At 35.7% G+C, this 17,045-nt stretch overlaps 1 protein-coding gene across 6 annotated transcripts in view; it reads right to left on the reverse strand.

Annotated features, from left to right (window-relative positions):
- Positions 1–1,454: 1,454 nt before the first annotated feature.
- The window catches only part of akna (AT-hook transcription factor), a 49,364-nt gene continuing 33,773 nt past the window's right edge, over positions 1,455–17,045 (reverse strand). For 3 of the 6 annotated variants that reach the window (XM_087300938.1, XM_087300939.1, XM_087300940.1), the window contains 11 exons: positions 16,752–16,998; positions 16,561–16,664; positions 14,298–14,593; positions 12,529–12,646; positions 10,443–10,613; positions 8,877–9,007; positions 8,584–8,712; positions 5,230–5,325; positions 5,042–5,143; positions 4,798–4,942; positions 1,455–2,075 (listed from right to left, as the gene is read on the reverse strand). In XM_087300938.1, coding sequence (XP_087157064.1) covers positions 1,838–2,075; positions 4,798–4,942; positions 5,042–5,143; positions 5,230–5,325; positions 8,584–8,712; positions 8,877–9,007; positions 10,443–10,613; positions 12,529–12,646; positions 14,298–14,593; positions 16,561–16,664; positions 16,752–16,998 — 1,777 coding nt within the window. In that variant the 3' untranslated portion in view covers positions 1,455–1,837. Of the gene's footprint in view, positions 2,076–4,797; positions 4,943–5,041; positions 5,144–5,229; positions 5,326–8,583; positions 8,713–8,876; positions 9,008–10,442; positions 10,614–12,528; positions 12,650–14,297; positions 14,594–16,560; positions 16,665–16,751; positions 16,999–17,045 lie in introns of all 6 variants that reach the window. The other 3 variants (XM_087300936.1, XM_087300935.1, XM_087300937.1) reach the window with 1 other exon arrangement.

Raw genomic sequence — 17,045 nt, forward strand, 5'->3', positions numbered from 1 at the left:
GGCTGGCTCTCAAGACACATTTCTCTCCAAACAAACACCAGCAACTACATAGAGGAGGATTGAAGGTCCAGTTCTTTATCTTGAGAAACACATCAATCAACTGTGAGGATAAATAGTAGCAAAAGACACTATATCAAAAATTAATTTATAGTAGTGAATATAGTATAAACACACAACTTTGTAAATAAAAAAATACATAAGAGAAAAATACTATTAGAGAATCTAATCAGTTAACTTGATGATGCCTAAAACCATCCATTTGCTCATTTATATATATATATATATATATATATATATATATATATATATATATATATATATATATATATATATATATATATATATATATATACAGTTAAAAGAATCTCACCTGTTTGAAAATTATATTTAAAAAACGAGGCTATTATTAGTTCCTTAAAAGGAAACTGACATCACTGCTGCTACAAAGTCTTGTTAAAAATGCTGGATTACACTGTACATGTATACTGTTATATATAAACACAGATATACATGTCTAAAATAGCTACCTAGTTTTCAAATTTGGAATATCCTGGTAAACAAATACAGCATACAATTACTGTAACACAAAAAAACTCATTCACCTACTACACTTTACAATAATAAAGAGTTAAAAATCGGTCACTGACTTGTTCACATTTACACTTTGAAAGTTAATCTCGATCTGTCACAGTGTAAAACTCCAAAGCTTATAATGACATTATCTAAAAACACACACAATTTAATTTAAATATACTGCTTACGCTACAAAATAAAAAGTTAATTACAATTCACAAAAGTTTGTCTTTCCTTCTAGCAATTTTTGTGTAATTATGTAAACTTCATGTGTTAATATCTTGAGTTTTGTGTTATATTTTTGCAAGTGAGATTACAATATATCGCAATTCAGGTTTTTTTCCCCCACGAAAAAAAAAACAGTCTAAATTAAATGCAAAATAAAAAAAATAAAGTCTTTATTTAGAATTTAGGCAGAAACAGCCTTTTCATACTAAATCTAAATATTACTATTGCATATTAGTACTTTTTCCTTTCCAATGCAATCAAAATAATTATTTTTTATTCTTTTTTAAATATTTCTCAAATGATGTTTAACTGAGCAAGGGAATTTTTACAGTATGTCTGATCATATTTTTTCTTCTGGAGAAAGTTTTATTTGCTTTATTTCGGCTAGATTAAAAGCAGATAAAAAATTTTTAAATAAAATTTTAAGGTCAAAATTATTAGCCCCTTAGTCTACAAAACAAACCATTGTTATACAATAACTTGCCTAATTACCATAACCACCCTAGTTAACCTAATTAACCTAGTTAAGCCTTTAAATTTCACTTTAAGCTGTATAGAAGTGTCTTGAAAAATATCTAGTCAAATATTATTTACTGTCATCATGGCAAAGATAAAATAAATCAGTTATTAGAAATGAGTTATTAAAACTATTATGTTTAGAAATGTGTTGAACAGAAACTCTCCGTTAAACAGAAATTGGAGAAAAAAAATAACCGGGGGCTAATATTTCTGACTTCAACTGTATTTAAGCAAGTCTTAAGTGTTATAAATATTTTTTGAGGTCACTGTATTTCCATACCTGTAAATTGGTCACTGTATTTTCAAACCTGTAAATGCTACCATAACGCAGCTACTGCATCTACCTCTAAAAGCAGCTGTTCACCTGAAACAATTTACATTTTCTTTCATTTACATGTCATCAGTCACAACGAGATTTGTTTTATGTAAACTAATAAGTACAAACATCCCTCATTTCCATATGCAACACAATTAAGCAGCAGAACTAAATGAATAGATGTAGGTGTGTGTGTGTGTGTCAGTAGCTGCAGGATGCAGTGTGGAGGCTGCTGGCCATGCGCTGTGAGGCTTCTCTCATGTGTCTCGCTGCAGTGATGGCACGGGTCAAAGCGCTGCACATAGAATCCTGATGATACTCCATGGAGGAAGAGCGTCTGCGGTGACCTCTGACCCCTGACCTCTCAGGCCTGACGGGACTTGATGAGATGTTGAGGGGTTGTGGGTATGCCTGTGGAGTCATTGGGCTGGAGAAATATCTACAGGAAAATGACAAAGAATGAGTAATCTGTTGTCAGTATTTAAATGATTTTTTTTCAGCAAGGACACAATAGAAAGTGAGATTTGCATTTTGACAGTGTGGAAAATCCATATATTCATTTATTAATTTTCCTTCGGATTAGTCCCTTAGGGGTCTCTACATGAACCGCCAACTTATCAGATGCCCTTCCAGCTGCAACCCAGTACTGGGAAACATCTATACAAACTTATTCACAGACATACACTACGGCCAATTTAGTTTATTCAATTAATCCATAGCGCATGTCTTTGAACTGGGGGAAACCAGAGCACCCGGAGGAAACCCACACCAACATTGGGAGAAAATGCAAACTCCACATAGAAATACCAACTGACCAGATGGGACTCGAACCAGCGATCTTCTTGCTGTGTGGCAACAGTACTAACCACCGAGTCACCGTGTCACCAAAATCTATATATGCGACATCAAAGAAATCTTGGACACTTAACCTTCATCTTATATTACGAATGCCAATTTTAATGTAATTTATTCATTTGCTTGGTCTAAACTACAGTTATCCTGTTATTCCTGATGTGCATTTAATGGGGTGGGGGGATGGGGGGTATATACAGGGCAATAGCTGTTAAAAGTACTTCTATCTGACTGTAAAATCTGATATATTCATTTTGGAAAATAGGATGGGACGGTGGCTCAGTGGTTAGCACTGTCGCCTCACAGCAAGAAGGTCGCTGGTTCGAGTCCAAGCTGGGTCAGTTGGCATTTGTGTGGAGTTTGCATGTTGTCCCCGTGTTGGCGTGAGTTTCCTCCAGGTGCTTCCCCCCACAGTCTAAAGACATGCAGAATAGGTGAATTGGATGAACTAAATTGGCCGTAGTGTATGAGTGCGTGTGTACAGTATGAGAGTGTGTCAGGGTGTTTCCCAGCACTGGATTGCAGCTGGAAGGGCATCCGCCATGTAAAACTGGAAAGCTGGAATAGTTGATGGTTATTTTGCTGTGGCGACCCCTGATAAATACGAATGAATGAATTTTGGGAATAAAAAATTCATTACAAAAAAAAAAGTGAGATCTGTGATGCTACTAAAGATTTGCATTTCAAACAATGTTCATTTGCATTGAAAATTCATGTTCTTGTAAACTTTATGCTCAAAGAATTGTATATAAAATAAAGAATCCACAACTCAACATTAATGCCAGTTTTGACTAATAACACAAATTATATCAAGCTATCTAGTGATGTTTGCATGTGGATTTATTTAGGGATATTTTGTATTGAAAATATTAACCCAAAGACTTACACTATACAGTCGGGTACCTATTTTTGACCGTCTTTGACTCCTAAATCTTACATTCAGCTTAAATTATACTTAAATAATTTAGTAAATAAAGATGAAAACTGGGATAAGTAACCATTTATCTAAACATGACTCATCTATTATCTGTATTATTTGCAATTTCAGTAATAAAATATACAGTTTGTGTCTGTCCTTGCTTTCTGGTCAAATGTGTTACATCAGTTATATCTATGTATGTACTGTATGTATATATGGGGCGAAACGGTGGCTAAGTGGTTAGCACTGTCGCTTTACAGCAAGAAGGTTGCTGGTTCAAGTCCCAGATGGATCAGCTGGCATTTCTGTGTAGAGTTTGCATGTTCTTCACATGTTGGCCAGGGTTTCCTGCAGGTGCACCGGTTTCCCCTACTGTCCAAAGACATGTGCTATAGGTGAATTGGGTAGGCTAAATTGTCCATAGTGTATGTGTGTGAATGAGTGTGTACAGAACTGGGCATCTGCTGTGTAAAACATATTCTGGATAAGCTTTCTTCTGTGGTGACCCCTGATAAATAAAGGGACTATGCTGAAGGAAAATTAATCAATTATATATATATATATATATATATATATATATATATATATATATATATATATATATATATATATATATATATATATATATATATTTATTTATTTATTTATTTTTCCCAGTCATTTAATGTGTTGTGATGTTTAATTTGGTCCAAATGGTGTGTTGTAGTACTGTTTATGTGGTAATGGTTATGTTAATGGTGGAAAATGAGTTTCCCCTCACAGGGATTCATATAGTTCTCTCTACTCATAAAAAGGCAAAGCAATAAAGCACTAATAGATATAGCATGTGACTTGCTCCAAGTGATGTCACTTCCTCTGGCTGGAAACTCTGGAAGGCATTGAGGTATATCATTATTCTTCTCTCATTTACTTGTACAAAAAGTTATGTTGTTGATACATGAATAGTAGTTTAATTATGTCAACTCTGTTATTAGGATATTTCAGTGATTCTCAAATTCACTTTATGAAAACAATAATATGATGAAAATACAGAAACCCATTTTAAAAAGTAGTGATGGAAATAAAGCATTTCATTTAAAATATTGAAATTGGTTTCCCGGTACTGGGTTGTGGCTGGAAGGGCATCTACTTGCCAGTTCTACTTGCTAGAGTAGTTGCCAGTTCATTCCACTGTGGCGACTTCTGATAAATCAGGCACTAAGCCGAAGGAGAATGAATGAATGTTTCTTCATTTTGCATTTTTCGAATTACCACAGAAATACTCAGACCAATTGCATTTAACTCAGAACAGAATGTTGAAATTGTTCAAAAGTGATAATTCCTTTCATTTCTCTAGACAGATCTATTGCCAAAGCAATCTAATAAACATTTTTTTTTAAATAGTACTTACAGAGTTGAAGGATATACAGGCACATATGGGACAACTGGAACAGCTCTCTGCAATAAAGGGGGAGGAGCCACTGTCACGTTCACGCCTCCTTTTTCTCTCTGTAAGGATCTCATTGGCTGACTCGCTCTGGGACTGGAGACTGGAGCTAAATAGCCACACATATAGTAAGTGTTGTTTCTTAAAAGCCATATTAGATGAAAAGTTTAATGAAAGCATTTCATATATAGATAATGAAGCACCAAACCTGGCTTAGAGGCTCTTTGAATGGCTTGTAATGCACCACACAATGGGCAATGGCTACAGGAAGTCTGTGCAAGATGTGGAGAGCTCCTGCTCCTCAGGAGACCTTTCAATAATAAAAGAGGTTTGCTTATAAAAATATAGTTTTTGTACAGACCTGTTTTTTTCATATAATGAACAGAAAATGCTTACGTGTCAAAGCACTGGTACGATCGGATATGCAATCAGGACACAGAGATTCTGCTCCTCCGTTTGGTTCTGCTTCATCGCTGTTGTCAGATCTGCCTGCTGATGTTCAGTTAAAATGACCACAAGTTATTAATGATCAGTGTTGGGTACTCTTCAGTAATTAATTTACATTAAGTCATCGATTTTACTAATTTAAGACCTTAATTTCTAATATCTATGCTTTAACAATTGAGTCAAGAAATTAAATAACTTCTCAGACAGTAATAAGAAATTAGTCATTAGAATTTAGAAATTAGGCAGCATGGTGGGGCAGAATAGCACTTTCGTCCCACAGCAGGAAGGTCGCTGGTTCGAGCCTCGGCTGGATCATTTGGCATTTCCGTGTGGAGTTTGCATGTTCTTTCCTTGTTCGTGTGGGTTTTCTCCAGGTGCTCCGGTTTCCCTCACAGTCCAAAGACATGCGCTATAGGTGAATTGGGTAGGCTAAATTGTCCATAGTGTATGTGTGTGAATGGAAGTGTATGGGTGACTCCCAGCAATGGGTTGCTATTTGCTATTATGGCAGACTTTTTGTAAGTGGAAAAACTAAATGCTTCACTAGCAAGGAAACAGTTAAACAGACCATCTGCAGCGCAAAGATAAAGAACAAGCCTCCTCCATACATCCTCTTTACTTTCTCTTTACTTTACTCTTACTCTTTACTCCTTTACTTTTTTGGATAAGGAAACGGTGTTGTACTCAATCCACCGAAGGCATCCATTAGCCTACATCTTTCATTTCGTTTGATAAGGGCAAAGATTTGTTTAAAAACTATTTCTAAATTCAGCTCTAATTTCCAGCAAACGAATAATGAACAATAAAACGAAGTGTTATATCCAAACACACGTCCTATTCTTATGCCCCATATGATAATGTATACGTCTCCAAAACCCGACAGGTAGACAAACCTATCTTGTTTTTATTAAAAAATATATAAATATGCATATAATAAATAATACTACTACTAATAATAACAACATGATACAAATGCAAATTGTCATGAATAAACTGAAAAAACAACAATTCGCCTTAACACACCAGACCAGCACACATGAGTCCACAAAATGGCGCAAATGGATTTGCTATTCAAAAAACGTGGCGCAAAACGTGAAAATTAGTGTTGCACTGGTCTAAAAAAAGCAACAAATGGTGACATACATGTATTGTGCCTTAGTGCACTGGGTGTATTATAGAGCCCATTATGTATCAAAACCTAAAATGTTTTTTTGTAAAAAAACAAAAAAAAAAAACAAAAAAAAAAACAACAGCATATTTCAAACACCTCTATATATTGTCATTAATTAATTTCAGACTCATAGTTTAGAATTTATAGTTTCTAAAGCATGTGAAATTGTCAGATAAATGTAACCTTCTTTAGTTGAAAAGCTTCATTATTATAAAAAATATCGGAATAGCATAATAAACGTTTGTTGCTGTTTCTCTAAAATCATACCATATATTGTCAGGAACTAATTTTTGATTAAAATTTTTTTCTTAATCATGTTCAGTGGTCTTTATAAATATAACCTTTCTTTAATCAAGAAATCTAATAATTCTGCAAAATATATTTGTATAACCAAAAATACATTTACTCTGCTCCTATGAATTGATTTATACAGAACTGTTATATTTGCATACAGTATTTTAAAGAGCCCATATTATACATGAAATAGGGTCATATCTTGGTTGTAAGGGTCTCCAACAACAGTCTAATATGCATGCAAAGTCAAAAAACACTTTCATGGTCTTATAATCTGCATTTATTTTTACCTAATTATCCCAGCGACTCCTGTATGAATCGTCCACTGATTCATTTGTTCCCAAACCCCTCCTTAGCGCGAAGCTAATCTGCGCTGATTGGACCGATGACAGTCTGTCACGATTGGTCGACTGCCTTCAGTCAGAGAATGAAATGCCCAATAGCTAATCAGCAATATAAAAAGTAATCACAGTTCATACGCGCTCCATAGTGTAGGCGTGGATTTTAGCTGCCACACACACACACACACACACACACACACACACACACAAACACACCTCTGGACGGCAACGCTCCCGCTTCCGCCCGCACCCGCCAGGTTTTAGCCACTCCCGCTTATATTTAGAATTTCTTGTCCCGGTGCCCGAACCGCCCCGTTTTCTGCCCGCCGCGCCCGATCCCGCTAAAGAGCGGGGGAGAACATAACCGAAAATCACCCAGCTAAACAGTCCAGAGACAGCCAGACAGAGCTCTCTCTCTCTCTCATACGCGCGCACTAACACATACACACAAGCGCCAAGCAGACACACAGGCAGGCAAAGCTCTGTCCCATTCGCATAGCAATATCCACGATATTGCTAGACAGCCCGCTCCCGTCCCAAATTAAACCTGTTACCGACCGCTCCCGCGATTGATTCAGAAATTTATTCCCGCGCCACAGAAATCTGGCGCGGGGACAGCCGCGGGAATGCAGACCTCTACCACGGAGCTCCGTAAACAAACAGCACGCGTCGCGTTTTTAACGTGACTTTGCACGCGATAAGAGAATATAGCCAGTTAACCTGATACAGTACACGCGGTTACAAGTAACAAATCACAACTAAATACATTTGCAAGCTAGAGTAAACGAGGCAACTTTAATCGCACGTACTTACACTTGAGAAATGGAGGAAGAAACTCATCCTGACGTCCATTAGTAAGTTATTCTTTACTGATCCTTACTTTAACAAACGCAGATGAAGTATTCTTTGTAGCATGTAGTTTCCAGTAGTTTCCAACTGCTTGGTTATAATGCTGAGGTTTCATCTCTGGGTAGAGAATTGATAATGTCCATCTGCAGTGTGACTTCAATCGACCGGCATGTTTGTGTGCGTGTGTTTGTGGGTGTGTGTGTGTCTGGGTTTCTGCGTCAGAGGGCGGGGCCTCAGGTTTGAAATCTCCCGGGTTTGCGCGTGCACGTGAATAACTTGGTTTCGTTCATACGTCATGGCGAAACACCAAATGAATCGGTATCAAGGCGACTCGTTTGAAGCACTATGAGTCGACTCTTTTATAGATGAATCAACCGTTTTAAACACTGTACACTAACAGATTTAAGCCTTAGCTGGATACTTCACTTCACTTAGAGCTGTGTTACACACTACATGGAGGGGAATTTTCAAAAACCCATAATATGGGCTCTTTAAAATGTATTTATTTACAACATTCTTAGTAACTGTAATTAAATTACCTCATTATGAAAAGCAATCCTTTACGTTTTCAGCAGAAAAGTAATTAACTTACAGTAACCCAACACAGTTAATAGCCATATTTTAAAATTGTATTAAATATTTTCTTACATGTACTATCCTCTTTGTGACATTCAAATCTCCTGGTTTGTCTTCTTCCTCTTGATTTCACAGGCGACACTGGGACATATCTAGACGTTGATGGTCTTGGCTCAGATTGAGCATGCTCAGAATCAGATGCTGCAGGATTAACAAGAACAATAACTGATGCAAACAAGCAGCATCCAAGTGTTGTCATGTATAATCATTTAAAAAACCTCTCTGTTCATCCATAAACAATGTCAAGCAATATACTGTACTTATTCCACAGAGAATCTCAAAGATGTACATATAGTCAAACATACTCATATCAGTTTCAGGCCGATGTCGAGGTAAAGATGCTGATCTTTGTCTGAGGACTGGTCTAGGTGAAATTCCTCTCTCTTTTTCTCCATTGCCAGCTCTCTCTGTCTGCCTTCTCCTCCTCTTTAAAGACCTAATTTGTTTAGTTTGAACCAAAATTTAAGGAGTAAGTCAAGTTCTGTAAACACACTGTACAATAATTTAGCTACCAACTGAAATGTGTTGTATTTATAGTGGTTGAAATTATCCAGTTGTCTGCTTTTATTATTTGTTATTAAGTAGTGGTTTTGAAGGTGACATCAGATAACATTTTCACTTGTGTAGAATATTTTTTGTTAGCTGAAAAAGTTGAAAAGAAAACACAGCTATTATATGTGTATGTACACTCACCGGCCAATTTATTAGGTACACCTTACTAATACCAGGTTGGCCCCTGTTTTGCCTTCAGAATTGCCTCAATCCTTCGTGGCATAGATTTACCAATGTACAAAAAATATTCCTCAGAGATTTTGGTCCATATTGACATGATAGCATCATGCAGTTGCTACAGATTTGTTGGCTGCACATCCATGATGTGAATCTCCTGTTTCACTACATCCCAAAGGTGCTCTACTGGATTGATTTCTGGTGACTGTGGAGGCCATTTGAGTACAGTGAACTCATTGTCATTTTCAAGAAACCAGTATGAGAAAATTCACGCTTTATGACATGGCGTGTTGTCCTGCTGGAAGTAGCCATCAGAAGATGGGTACACTATGGTTATAAAGGGCCGGACATGGTCAGCAACAATACTCAGGTAGGCTGTGGCTTTGACATGAAGCTTAATTGGTGGTACTAATGGGCCCAAAATGTGCCAGGAAAGTATCCCCCACTCCAATACACCACCACCACCAGCCTGAACTGTTAATATAAGGCAGGATGGATTCACGCTTTGATGTCAAATTATGACACCTACCATCTGAAAGCTGCAGCAGATTGTCTTGACCATGTCTGCATGCCTAAATGCATTGCATTGCTGCCATGTGATTTTCTGATTAGAAATTTGCATAAAAGAGCAGTTGGACAGGTGTACCAAATAAAGTGGCCAGTGGGTGTATGTGCCATAATTGACCTGCTTGACGTTTTTTTTTTTTTTTTACCTACAATTTGTCTGAAAGATGTAAGTCATTTTTTTATACATAATTTGTGTTCATTTCGTTTGGTTATTATCTAAAGCCAGCTTCAGGTCACTTGTGTTTACAATCAGATCATCATCCTTCATTTGCAGAGTGTTTGTCAGTGTGTCTTTGATTTACACAGTAACCACCTCAGAAACTACAGCTAAACATTTGTTTGTACAGTCACCTTTCATAATGTATAGATGTTTGTTTGAATACATTTTACATCGATAATGGAAAGCTGTACTGTTAAGCAATGACAAATTATACACAAGTGACAGTGAATATTGTGGAAAATGACATGAAATAATCCTAAATATAGGATAATATGTGTATGTTTGTGAGACAGAACAGACTGTGTAAACAGAAGTATACCCAAAGCTTTAGTTCAGAATGCCTACAATAGTTTACCTTAAATCATGCCTCTGAGGTGTTGATGTCTGTGGATGTGTGTGACCTCTGGTGTCTTCAGAGGCAGAAACTTCTGTTCTCATAGGTCTGGCAGGTTTTGATAGTCTCAGATTTCCCTCTAATCTTTTTTTCAATCGGTTCACTTCTTTTTGCAGAGATTGAAGAGCCTCTCTGAAATGCATAAATAAAAAAGCCATTTTTAATATTTTGAAGAGAGAACAAAATAAGATGTTCAGTTCTAATTACATTTTTACAAACATATCTTTATCAGAACGTCAGTTGGAAATTATAAGAAATGAGAATAATTAGAAACTGTGACAAAAACAACAACAACAACAACAACATGCCATTGAACATCTAAAAATGGCATTTTCTGGATCTTTTTAGGTACACTAATATAAGAGTAGTTTTCACATTTTGCACCACGTTGTTTAAATAGCGAATCCATTTGCGCCACTTTGAGGACTCATGTGCTGATGTAAAAAGGAGGTGTGTAAAGGCGCATTGTTGGTGCCTTGCTATTTTGAAGAACTGAAATCAACCACACCATTGACCAATTGAAAGCAGGTCTAAAGTCCAGCGCAGAGTGTGTTAATCATGCGCCTGTGCAGGTCCAAATGCTTGCACATTGCCTTCTTCACCTCAGGGTGCTTTTTTCACTTTATTCATAACAATCTGCATTTGTATAATGTTATTATTATTATGAGTATTATTTATAATATGTATATTTATATTTGTTTGAATAAAAACAAATTTAGATTTGTCCACCTGTCAGTTTTGGAGATGTACCGTATGCATCATCATATGGGGCATAATAAGACGTGTGTTTGGATATAACCACACTTCATTATTTTCATTAATTGGTTTGCTGAAAGTTAGAAATGAATTCAGAAATAGTTTTAAAACAAATATTTGCATTTAACAAACAAAATTAGATATGTAGGCTAATGGATGTCTTTAGTGGAGTGTGAACAACACCGTTTCTTTATTCATGAAAGTAAAGGAGTAAAGAGTAAAAGTAAAGTTGAGGAGACTTGTTCTTCATCCTCTCACTGCAGATGGTCTGTGTAACTTTCCTTGCTAGTGAAGCATTCAGTTTTATCACTTACAAAGTCCACCATGTAAATAGCAAATGCGCCATGACGCAACGCAACTGACTTTTAAAGGGAATGTGAGAAGAGACTCTGATTGGTTTAATTCACGTTATGCTCAAAACACACCCATAACTCATTAAGAGAATAAGCACAACCATGTTAGATCATGTGCCACATACTTTTCCATCTTTAAAATAGCAAAAGTGGATTCGGATAAGCCCTGAATGCTTTTCTGCACTGCGCTTTAGACTTTGCGCATAGATCGTTAAAATTGAGCCCTTAGTGTTAGAAGGCCACAGCAATTTTTAGACAACTTTTTAGTGTAGAAAACAGAATACAATGTAAGTAATAAAAGCATTGTTACTATTTTGCAATGCTCTTTACAAACAAATTGTACTTCAAATCATGTTGCATGTGGGTTAGAGTCAAGTGGTCAATGTAAGCTCTAGTCTGGACCAGACCTATTGCTGGCAGTAAAATGGTGTGATTAAATGTTTTACGGCGCTTGAGTGTTCATATTGGATCTGCAGATATTTTGAGTCTCTGTTAGTGTTTAGATCAACACAGGTTTTTAGAAATAACCACTCCATTTTTGGCAGTGCCAAACATTGTGGGTGTGTGGATGTGGGTAGGTGAACCATTCCAACCATTAAAACGCATTCCAACCATTAAAACGCACATTTGGCTAATGTTTAATTAATAGCTAAAAGTGATAAATACTGATTTATTGATGCGCAGCTGAATACATACTAGCGAGCTTTGACATCGACTCCTGCTGAATCAAAGAAAAAGGAAATAATAAAAATTAAATCTAATTATCCAGATGGAGGTCTGGCTGCTGGGAAGTGAAAAATTATTTCATGGAGATCACTTAATATGGCTGTAGATTTTCCCAGCAGTCCCTTTTACAGTAGAGCATTTGCTCAAAAGAGTGGCTGTAAATCTCTGCTTGTTTGTGCTGCAGTGGCCGGGTCAGCCTTTAGGAAACTCACTGGTGATTTGTTAGCTGAGCAGAACTGTGGTGATAAGGCCTGTGGAGGGAGGGGCTTCTGTGAGAGCGGAGTTGCTGATTGGTCGGTTGTGGGTATTTGTCTTTCTGTGCTTTTTCTTCTTCTGATAAGAAATGGACAGAAGAGAGATGATAAAAGAAGGATATGGAGAGAAAATATTCAAATATTAGCATTATATACATTGATTGTATGGTAAGTTCACTAAAAGACAACATTTTTGGGTATAGACCAAAATAGTTTTTTTAAATATCAAATATAAATATATTTTTAAGCATAAATCAGGGTTCCCACATCTTCAGGAATAATAGATTCAAGGACTTTTTAAACCACCTTTAATTTTAAATAAAGCAATCACCTTTGTAATTCATACCCCAGCATATGTAGTGCCATAAAAGTCCTTACTGTACTTAACATTTACATTTAAAAAAATTATATTTATGTTAAAAACTTCAGAGGAATTTTCAAAAATTACAGTTTTAAAAAGTAAATTTTAAAGAACTTTAATAAAATTAATATTGAATTCAATACTGTTAATCTTCAATTGTAATTTCTGAAATATTAATTAAAAATGCTTTATTTGTCAGTGTTATTGTACAAGATTTAAACGTTAGATATATAATTTAAGAATTTCTCAGTTTTTTTGTTTTGTTTTTGACAATGAAGTACAACTGTTGAATAAAACCATAAACAGTTTATATTTTATATTTAAAATGTAGTTCAAGCATTATAAAGGACGTGTGTTTGTTTTTAAGTACTTTCCAGACCTTGAATCCATGTGTCTGACATTTAAATACTTTCAAGAAGCGTGGGAACCCTAATTAATAAAGAGCTTTAAAATATATTATCCTAAAATATTGTCCTGTTTAGTTAGATGTTTTTTCTACTTTTGATAATTTGCAGAAGACACCTAAAAAATGTCATTAATATTAAGAGTAATTATAATTGTAAAAATCATTTGACATGTTAATTGTAGAAATTTCCAAATAAAGAATCACAGTGCAGCCTCCAAAATATTGATTAACGTTACCCTTTCACACAGTAGTACTGGTAAATATCCGGAAAATTTCCTAAATGACTTTACTGGTAAACTTAAATAAGCACTGTTCACACAGGCAGGGATGTTACGGAATTTTTCCGGAAAAGACCATTCACACATCCATTCAAAAATACCGTTAAATTCTGACATAATTAACCAGAAATGAGCTCTAAACGGCTACACTTGTATTCGTAAACATTTTACTACATTACAAACTGTGTGGATGGATAGGTATTGTGAACAACTTTGATGAAAACATAGAGAGGAACTCATCACATGTTGAGATGTTCATAATATGTGTGTGTGCTGGTGCTCACTGGCTGCTTTACGTGTACACACGTCAAGCAACTGAAGAAAGCAGAGCTTGAAGGTAAACAAGCAGCGGTTTATCTTAAGCATTTTATCGGTAATTTTTTTTTCACAGTTGGCATTAAGAAGGAACATAGACTATATCTGACTAAAATCTAGCAAATTTTCTGTAATTTTCTGGAAAGGTCTGTATGTGTTAAAGGGGCTTTTGACTCTATTTTTCAAACTACTAGGTTTCACCCATTTGTGAACTCTGTTCCACTGTTAAAGATCTATAAAACATTAATAAATCCAACAGATTAAGCCTCCTTATGAAATGCTATGAAATACAATCATTTGACAACAATCTAAATACAGATTATTTTGATTTGATTAGGTTTTAGTTCTTTCTTATGGTGACACCCACCCTCATCAGCTCCACGCTCTGATTGACTGGTCAGGCTGCTTGTCCAGGGCAGAATGCTGCTACGTGGCCAGTGAAGGGGGGATAAGGAGGAAGAAAGACTGGAAAAAGAACACCTTTCCTCCCCTCCTATTTTCTTATAAGGACCTGTGCATTTTCCTGATGTATCAATGTGCTTTTTTGTGGTGTTTGGAGAAGGTTGGGATGGAGAAGGAGAGACAATGAAAGGCTGACCAGAAGGAGAAGCAGACTCTGGTCTCTCTGTGTCCTTTGTGTGAGGGTCAGACAGTCTGATGGAGCTAAAGAAGATATCACACAAAGAAAAATGCAGAAATAAAAGATGAGTATTTGAGATGTTTTTTTTTTTTTAAAGTGATAGTTCCAGGAATAACATTTAACATCCATATTTCTTTAAATAAATGTTTAGAATTTTACAATGTTATAAAATATACTGCTAAAAAAAAAAATAAAGGGAACACGGAGTTACATTGTGTTGTTTAAGTGTTTCCTTCATTTTTTTGAGAAGTATATATAGAAAAACAGCTCTTTTAAGAACTGTTCAGTGAATGGCTCTTTGGGAATGCAAAGTAATTCTTCAGTGTCATCACTGCCTTTTGGAACCTTTATTTTTAGGATTGTAGGAATGCAAAAACTAGATCTGTAAATTGGTCTGAATAAATTAAAGTGTTTATTTTTTTTTCAGGGGAATTTTTGCCCCCCTACAAAATTCTATCGTAGTAAATAAAACATTAACTGTCAGAATACCAACATTTAAAAAACATTAGATTTTTGTGAGCTGAAAGGCCGTCTGCTGTGTAAAACAATTGCCAGAGAAATTGGTGATTCATTCCACAATGGCGACCCCCTGATAATGCAGTGAACAAGTCAAAGAAAAGTGAACAGAAGAAGAAACTCTGATTATGAATAATTTGAAAGTGAGTAAATGTTTATTTTTGGGTGAACTTTGCTATCCCAGTGTATATGCCTATAATTATTATTAGGCCCACACGGAATCTGTGTGCGCAGAAACCTGCATACAGTATTTTCAGCCCATCATTAAGTCTACTTATTTAGTTATGTGTAAATGTGTGTCACATATACTTTTTCAGTTTTTAAATTGGTTTCAGTAATATTACTGACTAATATGATTAAATTACAATGCAGTTTGTAAAGTAATAATTTCTGTCTTTTAGTAGATATAAGGTATATTATATGACACTTGCTTTGTTTACCAATTAAATGGCTCTAATAGGATTTGCATTGTAAACATTCAATAAAAGTAAAAAAATAATAATTTAATTTATTAACTTTATAATTACAATACACCCAAAATCATTCTGCATAAATCCACAGATTTTTTTCAATATTTTGCACAGATATAGCAAAAATGTCTGCAGATTCTGTCTGGCCCTACTTATTACATATATTTATAAGTGGAACCTTAGAATTTTCTTATTTCACTTTTTTTAGAATAGAAAAACACACTACATTTTTTAGGATGCACAAAAAAAAATTAAGAAAAGATGTCTCTTTTAAGGAAGATTTGTTGAACGTGAAATTACTGCATCTACTGAAAAGCTTTGGACAGCTAAAAATAGCTATCCTCTACATCAGTGTTTCTCAACCACGTTCCAGGAGGATCACCAACACTTGCATGTCTTCCAGTCTCTCTGCTAATGAGCTGATGATCTGAATCAGGTGTGTTTTTTAAGGAGAAATGGAAAACGTGCAGAGCTGGTGGTCCTCCAGGAACGTGGTTGAGAAACACATAACTTTACACCCTTCTAGAAAACTGAAACCATTATTTATGGTAGGATGGCAAAAAAAAATGTTTTTACATTTCCAGAATTAATCAAGATGTTTTAAATTGTTTTATGACACTTTTTTTTTTAGCCCTTTTGTCCTTCTGTTGAACATGACAGTTTATATTTTGTATAATACTAGTAACCATATTTGATTTCCATAGAGGGAACACATAATATGGAAGTCAGTGGGTTTCCTATTTCAAAATATATTTTTTTCTTCTTCAAATGTTCAAATTCATTTGTGAAATTTTAAGCTAAATATCTGTTCATCTCATCTTGCCTTACTAAACATCACATTAAAGTTCACCTGGGGTTAGTTTACCAACAAATTTGCGTTTTATAAATTAACCAAAAGTCTACAATCTCTGGCATGACATAAGGGTGAGCAAACAATGACAGAACTGTCATTTATTTGGGTGAAAGTCAGTCTCAGTTGTCCACAAAGTGAATGCATATCATACCTTATTACTGCCCTCTGGTGGAGAGGACTGTGTAATGCAGGAGTGAGCTGACTGCTTTCAGAGCCCATAAAGCCACTGTCTGTTTCTGGAGACATGACCCCATCCTACATGGCCATAAATATATGCAAAAAAACAATTAAATAATATTAAAAAATAAACATCGAAAATAATATTTAATGTCAAAAACTGACCATAGGGGGCGCTCTTAGAGTCTTGGCCTTCGCTTTCAGGCCTACAGTTCTGTGGTGTGTTCTCTCTTCCAGGCTGGTCAAGCTAGTGCTTTGAGCTTTCATGTTTCCTGCTGTTTTACTCTCTCTGGTCGATTCTTCTGCCAATACAAAGGAGTGGCAAAAAGCCTCTGGGTGAGTTTCCATAGAGTCGCACACCTGTGAACTGACAGATGGGCATGAGGGAGGGACACAACCTGCTGCCGGCTGCCTAGAAAAGAGAGAACAGAGAGGTGAATGAGAGAGTAAACAGACAGG

This window comes from Danio rerio, chromosome 21, assembly GCF_052040795.2.
Source record: "Danio rerio strain M-AB ecotype USA chromosome 21, GRCz13ab, whole genome shotgun sequence".
Lineage (NCBI taxonomy): Eukaryota > Metazoa > Chordata > Actinopteri > Cypriniformes > Danionidae > Danio > Danio rerio.